Consider the following 13,623-nt stretch of genomic DNA (forward strand, 5'->3'; position numbering starts at 1 on the left):
TTCGAATTTGTGAAGTATGTGAAGTGAAGTTAATCGCATAATTACAGAATCAAGTCAACAAATCAGTCACACTTGATAATTGACAAAGAACAAGTCACTCAAGAAAATTAAAATAGAAAATAGATGGAAATAAAAACAAGCACCGAATTTGCAAAGTATGTGAAGTGAAGATGAACACGGAACTTAAAAATAAAGTCAACAAAACAGTGACACTCGATAATTGACACTCAAAAAAAATTAGAATAGAAAATAAATGATAAAACACAAGCATTTGAATTTTGTAACGTAGGTGAAGTGAAGCTAAAGACGTAACCACTGAATCAAGTCTACAAAAACAGCCACACTCGATAATTGACACTCAGAAAATTAAAATAGAAAATAAATGAAAAAACAACCACTCGAATTTTGTAACGTGAGTGAAGTGAAGTAAAACGCATAACTACAACATCAAGTCTTCCTGTATTCCTGTCTTCCTATGACTTAACTTCTTTTAAGAGGGAGGATGACTCTTTACATTTCTCAAGTACTCCAGTTGGCCTTTTTTTTTTTTAATATTTGGTTACCCTTGGCTGGCTTCTCACCTGCATGAAAAAAAAAAAGAAAACTCAACAGAACAGTGACACTCGATAACTGACACCAAAGAGAATGTTGAATGTTGTGAATATCCAGACACGTGTGGAGTGGGTAGCAGGGAAGCACAAAGAATAGACTCCTCCACATCACCTTGTACTTTCCTACCACCCACTCTACACACCAAAAAATAGAGAAAAAAAATAAATAAAATCAGAAAAATAAAAACAATAGCAATACTTCACATCACTTCAATAAAAATAAAAAAAACAGGTAAACTCAAAGGATTGGTTTTCCAGTGTTACATCTGACAACACTACCACTGGCTCACCCACAACACCACTACTGGCTTCCACACTCCAACAACACCAGCACCACTTCCCCGCCCATGTTGCCCTTCCGATAACACCCTCACATCCCTTGAACCAGCAGGAATCAACATGTACCTATACGAAACAGTACAAAAACACGATGAAAAAATTTGAACGAGGTGAAAACTCATTGATATTATAAACTGTCGGAGTGTTGTAAGCCTGTCAAGCCTGCCAAGCCTGTCTACCTTTCCCTCTCCCTCCACACCTCCCCCACACACCTCCTCTCACCTCCCCACACCTGCCCAAACCTGCCACACCTCCCAGCACGTGCCCAGGTGTGCGCCCCTCACACCTGGGATTGCCGGCGCGAGGAAAGCTGTTCACCCGAAATATTTAAGCCTGCAATAGCGTGAAATTACAGGCTTGGAGGAATGTATGGGCAGGGGAGTGGCCACCTACCTCTCCCCCTCCTCCTCTACCTTCCCTGTTACCTCCCCTCCCCTTCTCCTCCCCTACTCCCCTCTCTATAGGTCCGCTGCCTCTCGCTTATAGATTTCTGAATATTGGATCTATCTTGTGTGTGTGTGTGTGTGTGTGTGTGTGTGTGTGTGTGTGTGTGTGTGTGTGTGTGTGTGTGTGTGTGTGTGTGTGTGTGTGTGTGTTGTTTGTGGGGAGTAGGTAATGCTTGTTCTTCATTTGTTCTTAGTTGTTGATTTCTTTGGTGAAAAATAATAAAAAGAAACACACACACACACACACACACACACACACACACACACACACACACACACACAGCAGTAAACAATATACAGATCTCTCATTCCTCCTCCTCCTCCTCCTCCTCCTCTTCCTCCTCCTTCCTCGTGGTGGCAGAGGCCCTGGAGGGATGGAGGGGGGTGGGGGAGGGGAAGGTAAACTCAGCGGTATAATGAACAGGTAATTTCAGTCAAATACATCATGTGAGATAAATACAATGTTGTGCTCAGCGACATAGAAATTGAAATAGGCGGCTGTGTAAGGAGAGAGAGAGAGAGAGAGAGAGAGAGAGAGAGAGAGAGAGAGAGAGAGAGAGAGAGAGAGAGAGAGAGAGAGAGAGAGAGAGAGTTTGTGCAATATATCATTTTTACATATTAGTTGATTTCTCGGTTCTCTCTCTCTCTCTCTCTCTCTCTCTCTCTCTCTCTCTCTCTCTCTCTCTCTCTCTCTCCTCTCCCTCCCCTCTTTCCTCACCTGAGCTGTTTTGCATGTCATGTGAAGGGAGGCGCTGTACCGGCTGCTGGGCGATACTTGGCGCGGAACCCTAGCATAGTGTTGTCAGGTGCGCTAAGTAACGCCTGGGTTGTGTAGCTCATTCATCTCGGCCAGTGTTACGTGACGGGAGTGTGTGTGTGTGTGTGTGTGTGTGTGTGTGTGTGTGTGTGTGTGTGTGTGTGTGTGTGTGTGTGTGTGTGTGTGTGTGTGTTTACGTTTTGTGTCTTTATCTTTCTCTTTCTTTGTCTCTTTTTGTATCTGTCTGTCTGTCTGTCTGTCTTTGTTTGTCTGTTTGTCTGTCTGTCTGTTTGTCTGTCTCTATCTGTCTGTCTCTGTCTGTCTGTTTGTCTCTATCTGTCTCTCTGTGTCTGTCTGTCTGTCTGTTTGTCCGTCTGTCTTTCTGTTTGTCCGTCTGTCTGTCTGTCTGTCTGTCTGTCTGTCTGTCTGTCTGTCTGTCTGTCTGTCTGTCTGTCTGTCTGTCTGTCTGTCTGTCTCTCTGTCTCTCTCTCTCTCTCTCTCTCTCTCTCTCTCTCTCTCTCTCTCTCTCTCTCTCTCTCTCTCTCTCTCTCTCTCTCTCTCTCTCTCTCTCTCTCTCTCTCTCTCTCTCTCTCTCTCTCTCTCTCTCTCTCTCTCTCTCTCTCTCTCTCTCTCTCTCTCTCTCTCTCTCTCTCTCTCTCTCTCTCTCTTTAAATTTGATGTACTCTATAATTTTCACATTTCCCGCTTCATACTTTCCTCCTCGCCTCACCACCACCACCACCACCACGAGGACACAAGTATTTATTCATTAGCACTCTCACCCTCCATTAAATAAAGCGAGTGTTATTCCCTTCATGTTTCCCACTAACAGCCTTGAGGAACACACTAAAGTCATTCATGTGTGCCAATTACTCTTTTTCCCTCTCCTTTTACCGCGTTTGTCTTTTTTTGTGAGTGTGTGTTTTCCTGTAGTTATTTTCCTCCTCACATACTTTGACTTCCTCCAATACGTGTTGTGCATTCATACCTCCCTCCCACACACACGCACACACACACACACACACACACACACACACACACACACACACACACACACACACACATACACACACACCTTTCCATCATTACTCATAGTCAGACACCCACCCCATCATGCACTCATCTGACCATATCCTGCATCCCCCTCCTCCTCCTCCTCCTCCTCCTCCTCCTCCTCCTCCTCCTCCTCCTCCTCCTTCTCCTCCTCCTCCTCCTCCTCTCTTTCGTTTTCCGCCTGTTATTATTTTTTTCCCTCGTTTGCTATTCATATTTTATTTTATATTTTACTGGTTCTCTTTTTCTTTTTCTATTTGTTTTTCTTCCTATTTCTCTCTTTTTTATCGTGAGTTTGCTTTGTTTATCGTTTTGTTTATCTATCTTCTGTTGTCTCTTTATTTACTCCTTTTCTTTGCGTTATGCCTTCTATCATCTTTCTTTCTTCCTTCTTTATCTTCTCAACGTATTTTTTTATCTTCTTATTAGACAAATGTGTATCTTCATTTTCTATACTCTATTTTCTGTCACTCTGTCATCTCTCTCTATCTATCTATCTCTCTACTTTCATCTTCTATTCTCATCTCCATCTTACATTTTCTTCTCTCTTGTTCTCTTTTCATCTTTACATTTTTCTCATATGTCCTTTTTTTCCTTTTTTTCCTCTCTTTTTCTTCCTTCATAGTGTACATTCCTTCATCTTTGATACTTGTTACTATCTACTTCTATCATTTTCGTCTATTTTTATTTTGTGTGTTTTTTTCATTGTCCAATTTCTCTCATCTGTACTGTTTCCTCCTTTTTTTTTCTTTCTTTTTCTTTTTTCTGAATGCAAAGTCCTTCGTCTTTCCTCCCTTTTCTTCCTCTTTCCTCTTCTTTCCTCTTCTTTCTTCTTCTTTCCTCCCCTTTCTTCATCTTTCCTCCTTTGTGTTCCTCTTTCCTCTTCTTTCCTTCCCTTTCCTCCCCTTTCCTCCCCTTTCCTCCCCTTTCCTCCTCTTTCCTTCCTCTTTCCTTCTCTTTCCTCCTCTCTCCTCTCTGCTCTTCTCTCTCCCTTTCCTTCTCTTTCCTTTCCTTTTCTCCTCTTTCCTCCCCTTTCCTTCCTCTTTTCCCTCCTTCCTCTTTTCCCTCTTTCCTCCCCTTTCCTCCTTTCCTTCCTCTTTCCTCCCCTTTGCTTCCTCTTTCGTCCCCCTTCCTCCTCTTCCCTCCCCTTTCCTCCTCTTCTCCCACTACCATGCGTCTCATTACCCACTCCCCCTCTCGCCCTTCTTGTCCAGTCATCAGAGGGTTGTGAAGTTGCATGATTGGGAAAGATTTGTTGCAGTCACGGCCAGCTCAGATACGGCCCACTTCGGTTCGTCCCTCGATTCGGCTCTCTTCCACTCTCTCTCTCTCTCTCTCTCTCTCTCTCTCTCTCTCTCTCTCTCTCTCTCTCTCTCAGTGTTTATTCAGTGGTATTTGTAGTTTTATATATATTTTTATCCTTATTTCAATTTTTTTTATTGTTTTTTTATTGTTTTTGATGTGCAGTTATTATTGTTATTATTATTACTATTATTTTTATTATTATTATTATTATTATTATTATTATTATTATTATTATTATTATTATTATTATTATTATTATTGTTATTGTTATTATTATTATTATTAGTAGTAGTAGTTGTAATAGTAGCAGTAATAGTAGTGTGTGTGTGTGTGTGTGTGTGTGTGTGTGTGTGTGTGTGTGTGTGTGTGTGTGTGTGTGTGTGTGTGTGTGTGTGCGTGTGTGCTTGTGCGTGTGCGTGTGTGTCATGCTTTCCTACTTTGAGTTAGTGCTTGAGAAAGAGAGAGAGAGAGAGAGAGAGAGAGAGAGAGAGAGAGAGAGAGAGAGAGAGAGAGAACATTGACTTTTAACGACTGAGAAGTAAGATCGAAATTAACTTTTTGCAATTCATTCAGTGTTCATGAGAAGCTCACATTAAAACTCTCTCTCTCTCTCTCTCTCTCTCTCTCTCTCTCTCTCTCTCTCTCTCTCTCTCTCTCTCTCTCTCTCTCGTGGTAAGGTGTACATTTTGCCCCTCTCGTGAGCCGCACATCTCTCACACACCTAAAGTTTACTCACCTCCATCATCAACACTCATTTTCTGTCTCATCTCAAAGTTACTCCTAACCTAACCTAACCTAACCTAACCTAAATTAACCTAACCTAACCTAACCTAACCTAACCTAACCTAACCTAACCTAACCTAACCTAACCTAACCTAACCTAACCTAACCTAACCTAACCTAACCTAACCTATCCTAACCTAACCTAACCTAACTTAACCTAACCTAACCTAATCTTTTACGTTTGTCTTTCCTTAACATTGAGATATTTGTAATGAATTGATGGAAGGAAAATTTGAACATATAGGAAGATAATGAAGATAATGATGGAGAATTTCTTTTTTTTTTTTATTGCGGAACGATAGAAGTACGTGTTTCAGATAATTAAGTATAGAAAAGTAGGTCAGTTATTGTTATAGATAAGTATGGGAAAGATTTGCTATCATCTCTCGTGTCTTTTGGATTTACTGACTGCATCACCCACATGTCCAGTCTCCTAATGAAGCTTTCTCATCGTTAACTCACCTCAAAATTATTCCTGGTTGTTATAATACGTGCAAACCCTCAAGACATTTATTTCTCTTTTTTGGGGTAACTCTCGGACCTGCACGGGAACTAGCGACTTAGTGGGCATTTATGTTTTGTTTTGAGTTATTCTTGGCCAGTTTTCTGTCTTATATTAAAAGAAAACAAACTCATCTTACAAACTCTCATCTCCAATCATAGTAAGCCCTCAATTTGTTATGGAAATATTGCCTCGTGCTAGCAATACTAAACCCTGACAGTTTTATTGAGGAAATGTCAACTTTTACACCTACAAACATGATAACTTTGTACTCATAACCTTGTATACTAATGACAACCTTGTATGGTAATGAATAGTAATGATACTACCTAATATAGTGACTGAGTGGTACCGAGCAGTGAGTCAGTAAGTAGTCACTGTGAAAGTCATTACCTCACACTTCCTTCTGTCCTCACCCATGTCTCCAGCCACCTCTTGAAACCTAACCTTATTTTTCTCCTTCCCCAGCATAAAGCCGCAACCGAAGGAAGGACAGACGAAGAGCAACCCGTCCAAGAGACACAGGGAACGCCTTAACGCAGAGCTCGATAACCTGGCGGGTCTCCTTCCCTTTGAGCAAAACATTCTCTCCAAACTCGACCGGCTGTCCATCCTCCGCCTCTCCGTGTCTTACCTGCGGACCAAGAGCTACTTCCAGGGTGAGTACTGGCGGGGTGCAAGGTACTGGGAGGTGCTGGAAGGTGCTATGGGGTGTGGTACAAGGGAGAGAACGTGAGAAAGATAGGAATGTATGGATGGACAAAAGAAATAGTGGTAACTCGCAATCTTGTCCTACTTAATCTAACTAATACTGTGTATAGAAAAAACAAACAGTGACGGCTTTTGATTTTGTCTCCCTTAATCAAAGCTGTGGTGAAGGGGAGTAGTGAATGTTGCTGGGAAGGGACACGTGAGAGGGAAAGGACCGTACTAAAGACAGACTGGAGGTAAAAATCGTAAACAATGTAAATTTGAGGATTTTTTACCACTGGACCACGTACTTATTGAATCACTGGAAAGAAAAGCAGACCAGAACATTTAACATCTAACTGGCCTGCGAGAAACACATAAGTCTTGTAATGGCAACAGATGCGTGTACCAGTAGTAGTGCAAGTGTGAGTGTGCGTGTGTATGCGTGTACCAGTGTGTGCGTTGAGGTGAGAGGTTAGACAAGTGAAAATACGAGTGTGGCGTCTTCTTAACCCTGGGATCACAGTTACTTGGTTACCGTGCATAAGTACACACACACACATGATCTGGGCTGTCTAATGCGCTCTCATCACTCAAAAAGAAGTGTTGAGAGCTCTGAATAACACTTAACGACAGAAACATTGCAAGAACCACCAGACTGGAATACAAGATACGGGAAAGGGAATGATACCAAGGTAGAATTAGATGAAGTATTTTACTTGTTTAGTACACACCTGTTTAGTGGTAATCAGAACAGTACTAGTCCCCTTCAATACAGGTACACAATTTTACCTTAAGATTTGTGTACGATTAGACCATTTTATTGATATTAGGAAGACTCTATGGAGGTCTGAAGATTAATGGCCAGTCTTCACTATTTTTATCCCCACCCCACATAAGTTTCCGAAGCTGTATAGAATCACCAAATAGTAAGCAGAATGTATATGGAAACACGTCATGATACTGAAAAGGTTAAGCCAAAGGAAACACTGTAGAACACACGAGACATGAAGAACTTGACACAGAGGAAGGCAGTAATGTTCCACTATAATCACCTGAACGCTGTCAAGTCCTGAAGTCAACTGTGCAGAAAACACAGGAAATGAGTCAAACAGTGAATGAATGATGGGTATTTAGGAACGATATTAGTGCACGGGGTATCAGTGAGGTAGGAAGACAAGACACACACACACACACACATACTACATACCTCGTAGCGCCGGGTAGTGAGTGAGGCAACCCTTGGAAGACGATTTACTACACGTGCACCGGAAGTAAAAGCAACAATAAACATTAGTCACAGTTTTCATAAGTTATGGCGATTATTACAATTTGCCTTTACTGCCTCTTGAATTACGCCACCGACTCACTATTTGTTCCTAAGTGTTCACCATTACCACGCACACACACACACACACACACACACACACACACACACACACACACACACACACACACACACACATACACATACATATACACACGCAGATAATTCGCACTAAAATTCTCGTCTTACTAAACCACTTCCTGAGAGTAAAGAGAGAGAGAGAGAGAGAGAGAGAGAGAGAGAGAGAGAGAGTTTTATATGCGTTTTGTTCTCTTACGTTTATTGGTACTGAATGATAACAGATGAAAATGCCACTGGAAACCTTGATAATTGTCACGTTCTGTCTGGGTTTTTCTTTTTGTTGAATTGGTAATGAAAAGTATATTTACTCGTTATTATTATTATTATTATTATTATTATTATTATTATTATTATTATTATTATTATTGTACCATTTCTTTCTTTCCTATTTTTGTTTGTTATGTGTTCCTTCCATCATGTTTTTTTTTTTTTTCTTTCTATTCTTCTTCATCTAATCTTCCATTTCTTTCCATCATTCTCATTTTCTTCACTGTTTCCTGCATTTCTCCTATCAATTCATCCCCTTTCTTCTCTAATTCCTCCTTTTATCACTATCTTCTTTTATTAACCCATTTATTTGACCCATTCATCACATTTCATTGTTCATTGTTACCTTCCTCTTTTTTTATTCACTTCTCTGTCTTTCACCTCTCCTTCTTCCCCTCTTGTTTCCCCTCTACATCCCCTCTTTTATATCCTCCTCACTCGCCCCTCTCTTTTCAATCCCCTCAACACTCTCACGCTCAAACCTCATTCCTCTTCTCCCCTCACACCTCTCCCACTCTCCCCTCTCCCTCTCCTCTTCCTCCTCCATCTCCCCTCTTTCCTCTCTCTTTATAATCTGAAGAGGCGGCCATTTTATAAGTCTGCTCCCCTCATCTCTCTCTCTCTCTCTCTCTCTCTCTCTCTCTCTCTGGTAGGAAAGGTAACGGTATAGGAAACGGGAGGAAGGAGGAAGGAGGAAGGAGATGAGGGATAAGGAAGGGGAGGGAAGGAGAGAGAGAGGAGAGGAGAGGAGAGGAGAGAGAGAGGACCGATGCCTCTGTCTCATCAACCGGGTTTCCTCCTCTATTGATTACCGCTACTTCTCTCTCTCTCTCTCTCTCTCTCTCTCTCTCTCTCTCTCTCTCTCTCTCTCTCTCTCTCTCTCTCTCTCTCTCTCTCTCTCTCTCTCTCTCTCTCTCTCTTTGTACGCAGGTGAGTTATGTAGGAAGGACAGAGAGAGAGAGAGAAGAAGAAGAAGAAGAAGAGAGAGAAACAAAATCACTAGTTATGATGGCCTTCTGTCTTACATATTGACAAGTAAAACAATTGTCTTCTGTTTCTCTCCTTCCTCTCTCTCTCTCTCTCTCTCTCTCTCTCTCTCTCTCTCTCTCTCTCTCTCTCTCTCTCTCTGTATTTCTGATTTTTTCCATTTTCCTTCCATTTTCCTCTTGTTTTTTCTCTCTCTCTCTCATTTCTACCTGTCTTCTCTATCTCTCATTCGTCTCTTCTTAGTTTTTTTTATCTCTTCTCTGATTCCTCTTCTTTTTTATCCGTTTCTTCTTATTCCTTCACATTCGCATTTCTATTCTCTCTCCCTTTTTCCCTTTTTTCCTCTTTCTCTTCTTCTATCTCTTCCATTGTTATCGTTGTCCTCTCTTCTCTTCTCTTCTCTCTCTTTCTTCTTATTATTTTTTTACTCTCTCTGCCTCATCTATCTCTTACATTCTTTTCATTCTCCCCTCTTGTCTTCTATCTTATTCCATTGCATTCAAACCTCTCTCTCTCTTCCTCTCCTCCTCCTCCTCCTCCTCCTCCTCCTCCTCCTCCTCCTCCTCCTTCATCTCTTACTTTCTTCATTCCTTTCATTCTCTCTTGCATTCAATCTGTTTTTTCATCCCATTTCATTCCACTCTTATGTCTCTCTGTCTCTCTCCTCCTCCTCTTCCTCCTCCTCCTCCTTCGCCGTGTCCCCTCGCTCGTCAGGTCTTTGTTTCCATGGCAACGCATAGACGCCACACTCCGTCACGATGCGTTGCCATTCGTCTTAGAAACCTTCAGGATATATGCGCTTTTCGGCCTTCACGTCTTGCCTCCGCTGCGCCCTTAGCGTGTTGCCTCCTCCCTCGTTAATAGCCCTTCGTCAGGTGAGGCCTTGAGCGCGTCCTGGTCCGCTGGTCGTGTCCCTGTCTTGCTGTTTACGAAGTCGAAGTCACAGGCGATAATGACGAGGGTGAGGGTGACTCCGCCTCTCTCTGCCTCGCTGCTGCTACTACCGCCACCACCACCACCACCACCACCACCGCCGCTTCAGTCCACCAGGGAAGCGATCAAGAGGGGAAAGGGATGCGTGGTGCCGAATTTTATGACTCTCTCTCTCTCTCTCTCTCTCTCTCTCTCTCTCTCTCTCTCTGTCTCGTTCCGGTATGTCCTTCTCCGTGTTTATTTTGTTGTGTGTGTGTGTGTGTGTGTGTGTGTGTGTGTGTGTGTGTGTGTGTGTGTGTGTGTGTGTGTGTGTGTGTGTGTGTGTGTGTGTGTGTGTGTGATTCTCTCTCTCTCTCTCTCTCTCTCTCTCTCTCTCTCTCTCTCTCTCTCTCTCTCTCTCTCTCTCTCTCTCTCTCTCTCTCTCTCTCTCTCTCTCTCTCCAAGTAAGTAAATTAATCCTCAAATCTATGAGAGAGAGAGAGAGAGAGAGAGAGAGAGAGAGGGATTAGGACTGAAAGGGAGCTGGGGAGAGTGGAGGGGGCGTCGGGCCTTGTGATTGGTCGCCGCGGGGACAAAAGGTGAGCCCTGATTGGTTGGTGTGGTGGATGCTCCGTGACTCAGTAGTATTCTAATGGGAGATAAAGGGATGCAGATACTTCTATTGGTCTCCTTGATGGGCCAATGGCTGCTCGGGGGGAGGGATGGGGTGGGGTGTCATTGCTATCTCTTGTTTGTTTTATACAATGCTAATTTTTTCAAGGGGTTTTATGTAAAGGAGTTTTTTGGCGGTGATTTAAAAGTGTGATTGGGTGACATTAGTAGTTCTTATCCTTTATCTTCAATACTGACATTTCTTACGGGAATTTGTGGCTTAAAGGAGGTGCTTTTTTAGGGGGTGATTAAATGGTGATTAAATAGTGTGACTGGTACTTCTTATCCTTTATCTTCAATACTGACATTTATTACGGGAATTTGTGGTTTAAAGGAGGTATTCTTATTGGTGTAATTAGATAAGGTGTTGGTGTGAGATTAGTACTTCTTATCCTTTTTCTTCAATATTGACATTTTTTTACGGGATTTTATGTAAAGGAGGTGTTTTTTGGGGGTGATTTGATATTGTGTTGGGGTGACATTCCTGCTTCTTATCCTTTTTATACAGCTTTCTTTCTTTTTCAAGGGATTTTCATTTAAAGGAAGTTTTTTGGTGAGTGTGAATAGATAGTGTGCTAGTAGTGACATTCCTGCCTCGTATTTTTTTTTTCAATATTGGGATTTTTCACCGGGATTTCTGGGTTAAAGGAAGTATTTATGGGGTATTTTTCATGGTGTTTTGTGGGTTAGAAGTTTTTTTTTTGGTATTTTCAAAGTTTTGTGGGTTAGAAGTATTTTTGGGGCATTTTTCATGAAGTTTTGTGGGTTAGAATTTTTGAGGGGGCATTTTTTTTACCGTGATTTGTGGGTTAAAGGAAGTATTTTTTGGGCAATTTTCATGGTGTTTTGTGGGTTAGAAGTTTTTTTTGGCATTTTTCATGAAGTTTTGTGGGTTAGAAGTTTTTGGGGGGCGTTTTTTACAGTGTTTTGTGGGTTAGAAGTATTTTGGGGACATTATTCATGAAGTTTTGTGGGTTAGAATGATTTTTGGGGCATCATTCATGAAGTTTTGTGGGTTAGAATGATTTTTGGGGCATTATTCATGAAGTTTTGTGGGTTAGAATGATTTTAGGGCATTTTTACGAGGTTTTAATATTTAGTCTCCCATTTTTGTAACTTCCTTGTTTTTTTTTTTTTCTTTTTGTTTACTTGTTTTGGTTTGTTCGTCCTCTCTTCTCTCTCTTTTTCCTGTTTGTTATTGTTATCTTTCTTTTTCGTTAATTTGTTTTAATCTTCAATGTCCTTCTCTATATCTTCCTTTTTATATCTTTTACTTTTTTCGTTTAATTGTTTTGGTGTGTTCCTTCTCTCCTTTCTTTTTTTTTTTTTGCCTGTTATTGTTTTTCTTCTTTTTCCTTTTCTTCTTTGTTTTAATTTTTAGTCTCCTTTTATCCAACTTCCTTGTTCTTTTGTTGTTTTCTTTTGTTTAATTGTTGTTCTTCGTTCTCTTTTCGTTCTTTATTCTTTTTATCTTCCTATTTCATCTTATCTCTCATTTCCTTCATTTTTCCTTTCTTTTCCCTTACGAGAGAGAAAATCTGAGTAAAAGTAAGAAGAAGCTGGCTCAAGTATCTCTCTCTCTCTCTCTCTCTCTCTCTCTCTCTCTCTCTCTCTCTCTCTCTCTCTCTCTCTCTCTCTCTCTCTCTCTCTCTCTCTCTCAGGCGGAGATAACTACTCTTGATGTACCGTGGAAATAGTTTGTCTCGTTGGCGCTGAGCTGAGACAGTGAAGGAAGAGGAGGAGGGGGAGGGAAGAGGAGGAAGAGGAAGAGGAGGAGGGAAGAGGAGGAGGAGGAGGAGGAGGGGCGAGGCAGCATGCGGGCGGCGGAGTGAGGCTGGAAACACACGCGAGAGTCATGCAAGAGTGTAAGATTCCATAAGTTGCATGCATCGCGCGTTTCTGGGAGAGCGGAAGCCATTGCAAGCATACCGATAAGTTTGCGTGCATGTATGCGTGCATGACTCACTCCCACGCACGCACACACGCACCTACACGGATGCCACACGCACTCTCACACTCCTCCACACGCACGCAATCCTTGGTGATCGCTTACCGTATTCTCTGTTTTTTCTCTCTCTCTTTTTTTTTGCAGTGTCAGGAAGTGAAAATTTTCCTTGGGTTGTTAGGAATATTCTGTAATTTTAGCTTTTTTTCTATTTTTTTTAAGCGTTTTGGTGTAATAATGATGATAATGATGTTGCTATTACTGCTACTGTTGCTGTTATTACTGCTACTATTGCTGCTATTACTACTCCTTCTACTACTACTACTACTACTACTGCTACTACTACTACTACTGCTAATGATAATAATAATAATAATAATAATAATGAAGATAATGATGAAAAAGAAAATGAAAGTAAAAAAAGCGACACACGAATGAAGGATAAATAAATAAATACTTAAGTAGATAAATAAATAAATAAATAAATGAATAAATAAATAAACAACACAAGAGAACTTAACCAGCATTCACATTTATATTTCAAGCTTTTTCTTCTTCTTTTCCTGTTTTCCTTGATAAACGAGGCAATTAGGCATGTAATTAGGACGAGTCGCCTGAATTAACTGCCCTGTCCCATTAAATAACGTTGCCATTAACTCAGAAGTGTAAATGGGCGGCAGTTAGGACGAGTTAATGGGTGTAGTTGTTAAGCGGTTGTTAGTGACTCTGGGTGGTCAGCTGGGCAAGCAGTGGTAGTGGTGGTAGTGGTGGTGGTGGTGGTGGAGGTGGTGGAGGAGGTACTAGTGGTGGTGGTGGTGGTGGTGGTGGTACTAGTAGTGGTAGTAGTGGACGTGGTAGTGGTGGTGGTAGTAGTGGAGGTGGTAGTGGTGGTGGTGGTGAAGGTACTAGTGGTTGTGGTGGTGGAGATGGATGGGGGTACTAGTGG

At 41.6% G+C, this 13,623-nt stretch overlaps 1 protein-coding gene across 1 annotated transcript in view; it reads left to right on the top strand.

Annotated features, from left to right (window-relative positions):
* LOC123508202 (nuclear receptor coactivator 1-like) overlaps nt 1–13,623 on the top strand; it is a 268,334-nt gene that overhangs the window by 41,904 nt on the left and 212,807 nt on the right. Inside the window, exon 3 of the mRNA XM_045261734.1 lies at nt 6,374–6,455. Within this exon, the coding sequence (XP_045117669.1) occupies nt 6,374–6,455 (82 nt within the window). The remainder of the gene's footprint in view (nt 1–6,373; nt 6,456–13,623) is intronic.

Source organism: Portunus trituberculatus, chromosome 24, assembly GCF_017591435.1.
Source record: "Portunus trituberculatus isolate SZX2019 chromosome 24, ASM1759143v1, whole genome shotgun sequence".
NCBI lineage: Eukaryota > Metazoa > Arthropoda > Malacostraca > Decapoda > Portunidae > Portunus > Portunus trituberculatus.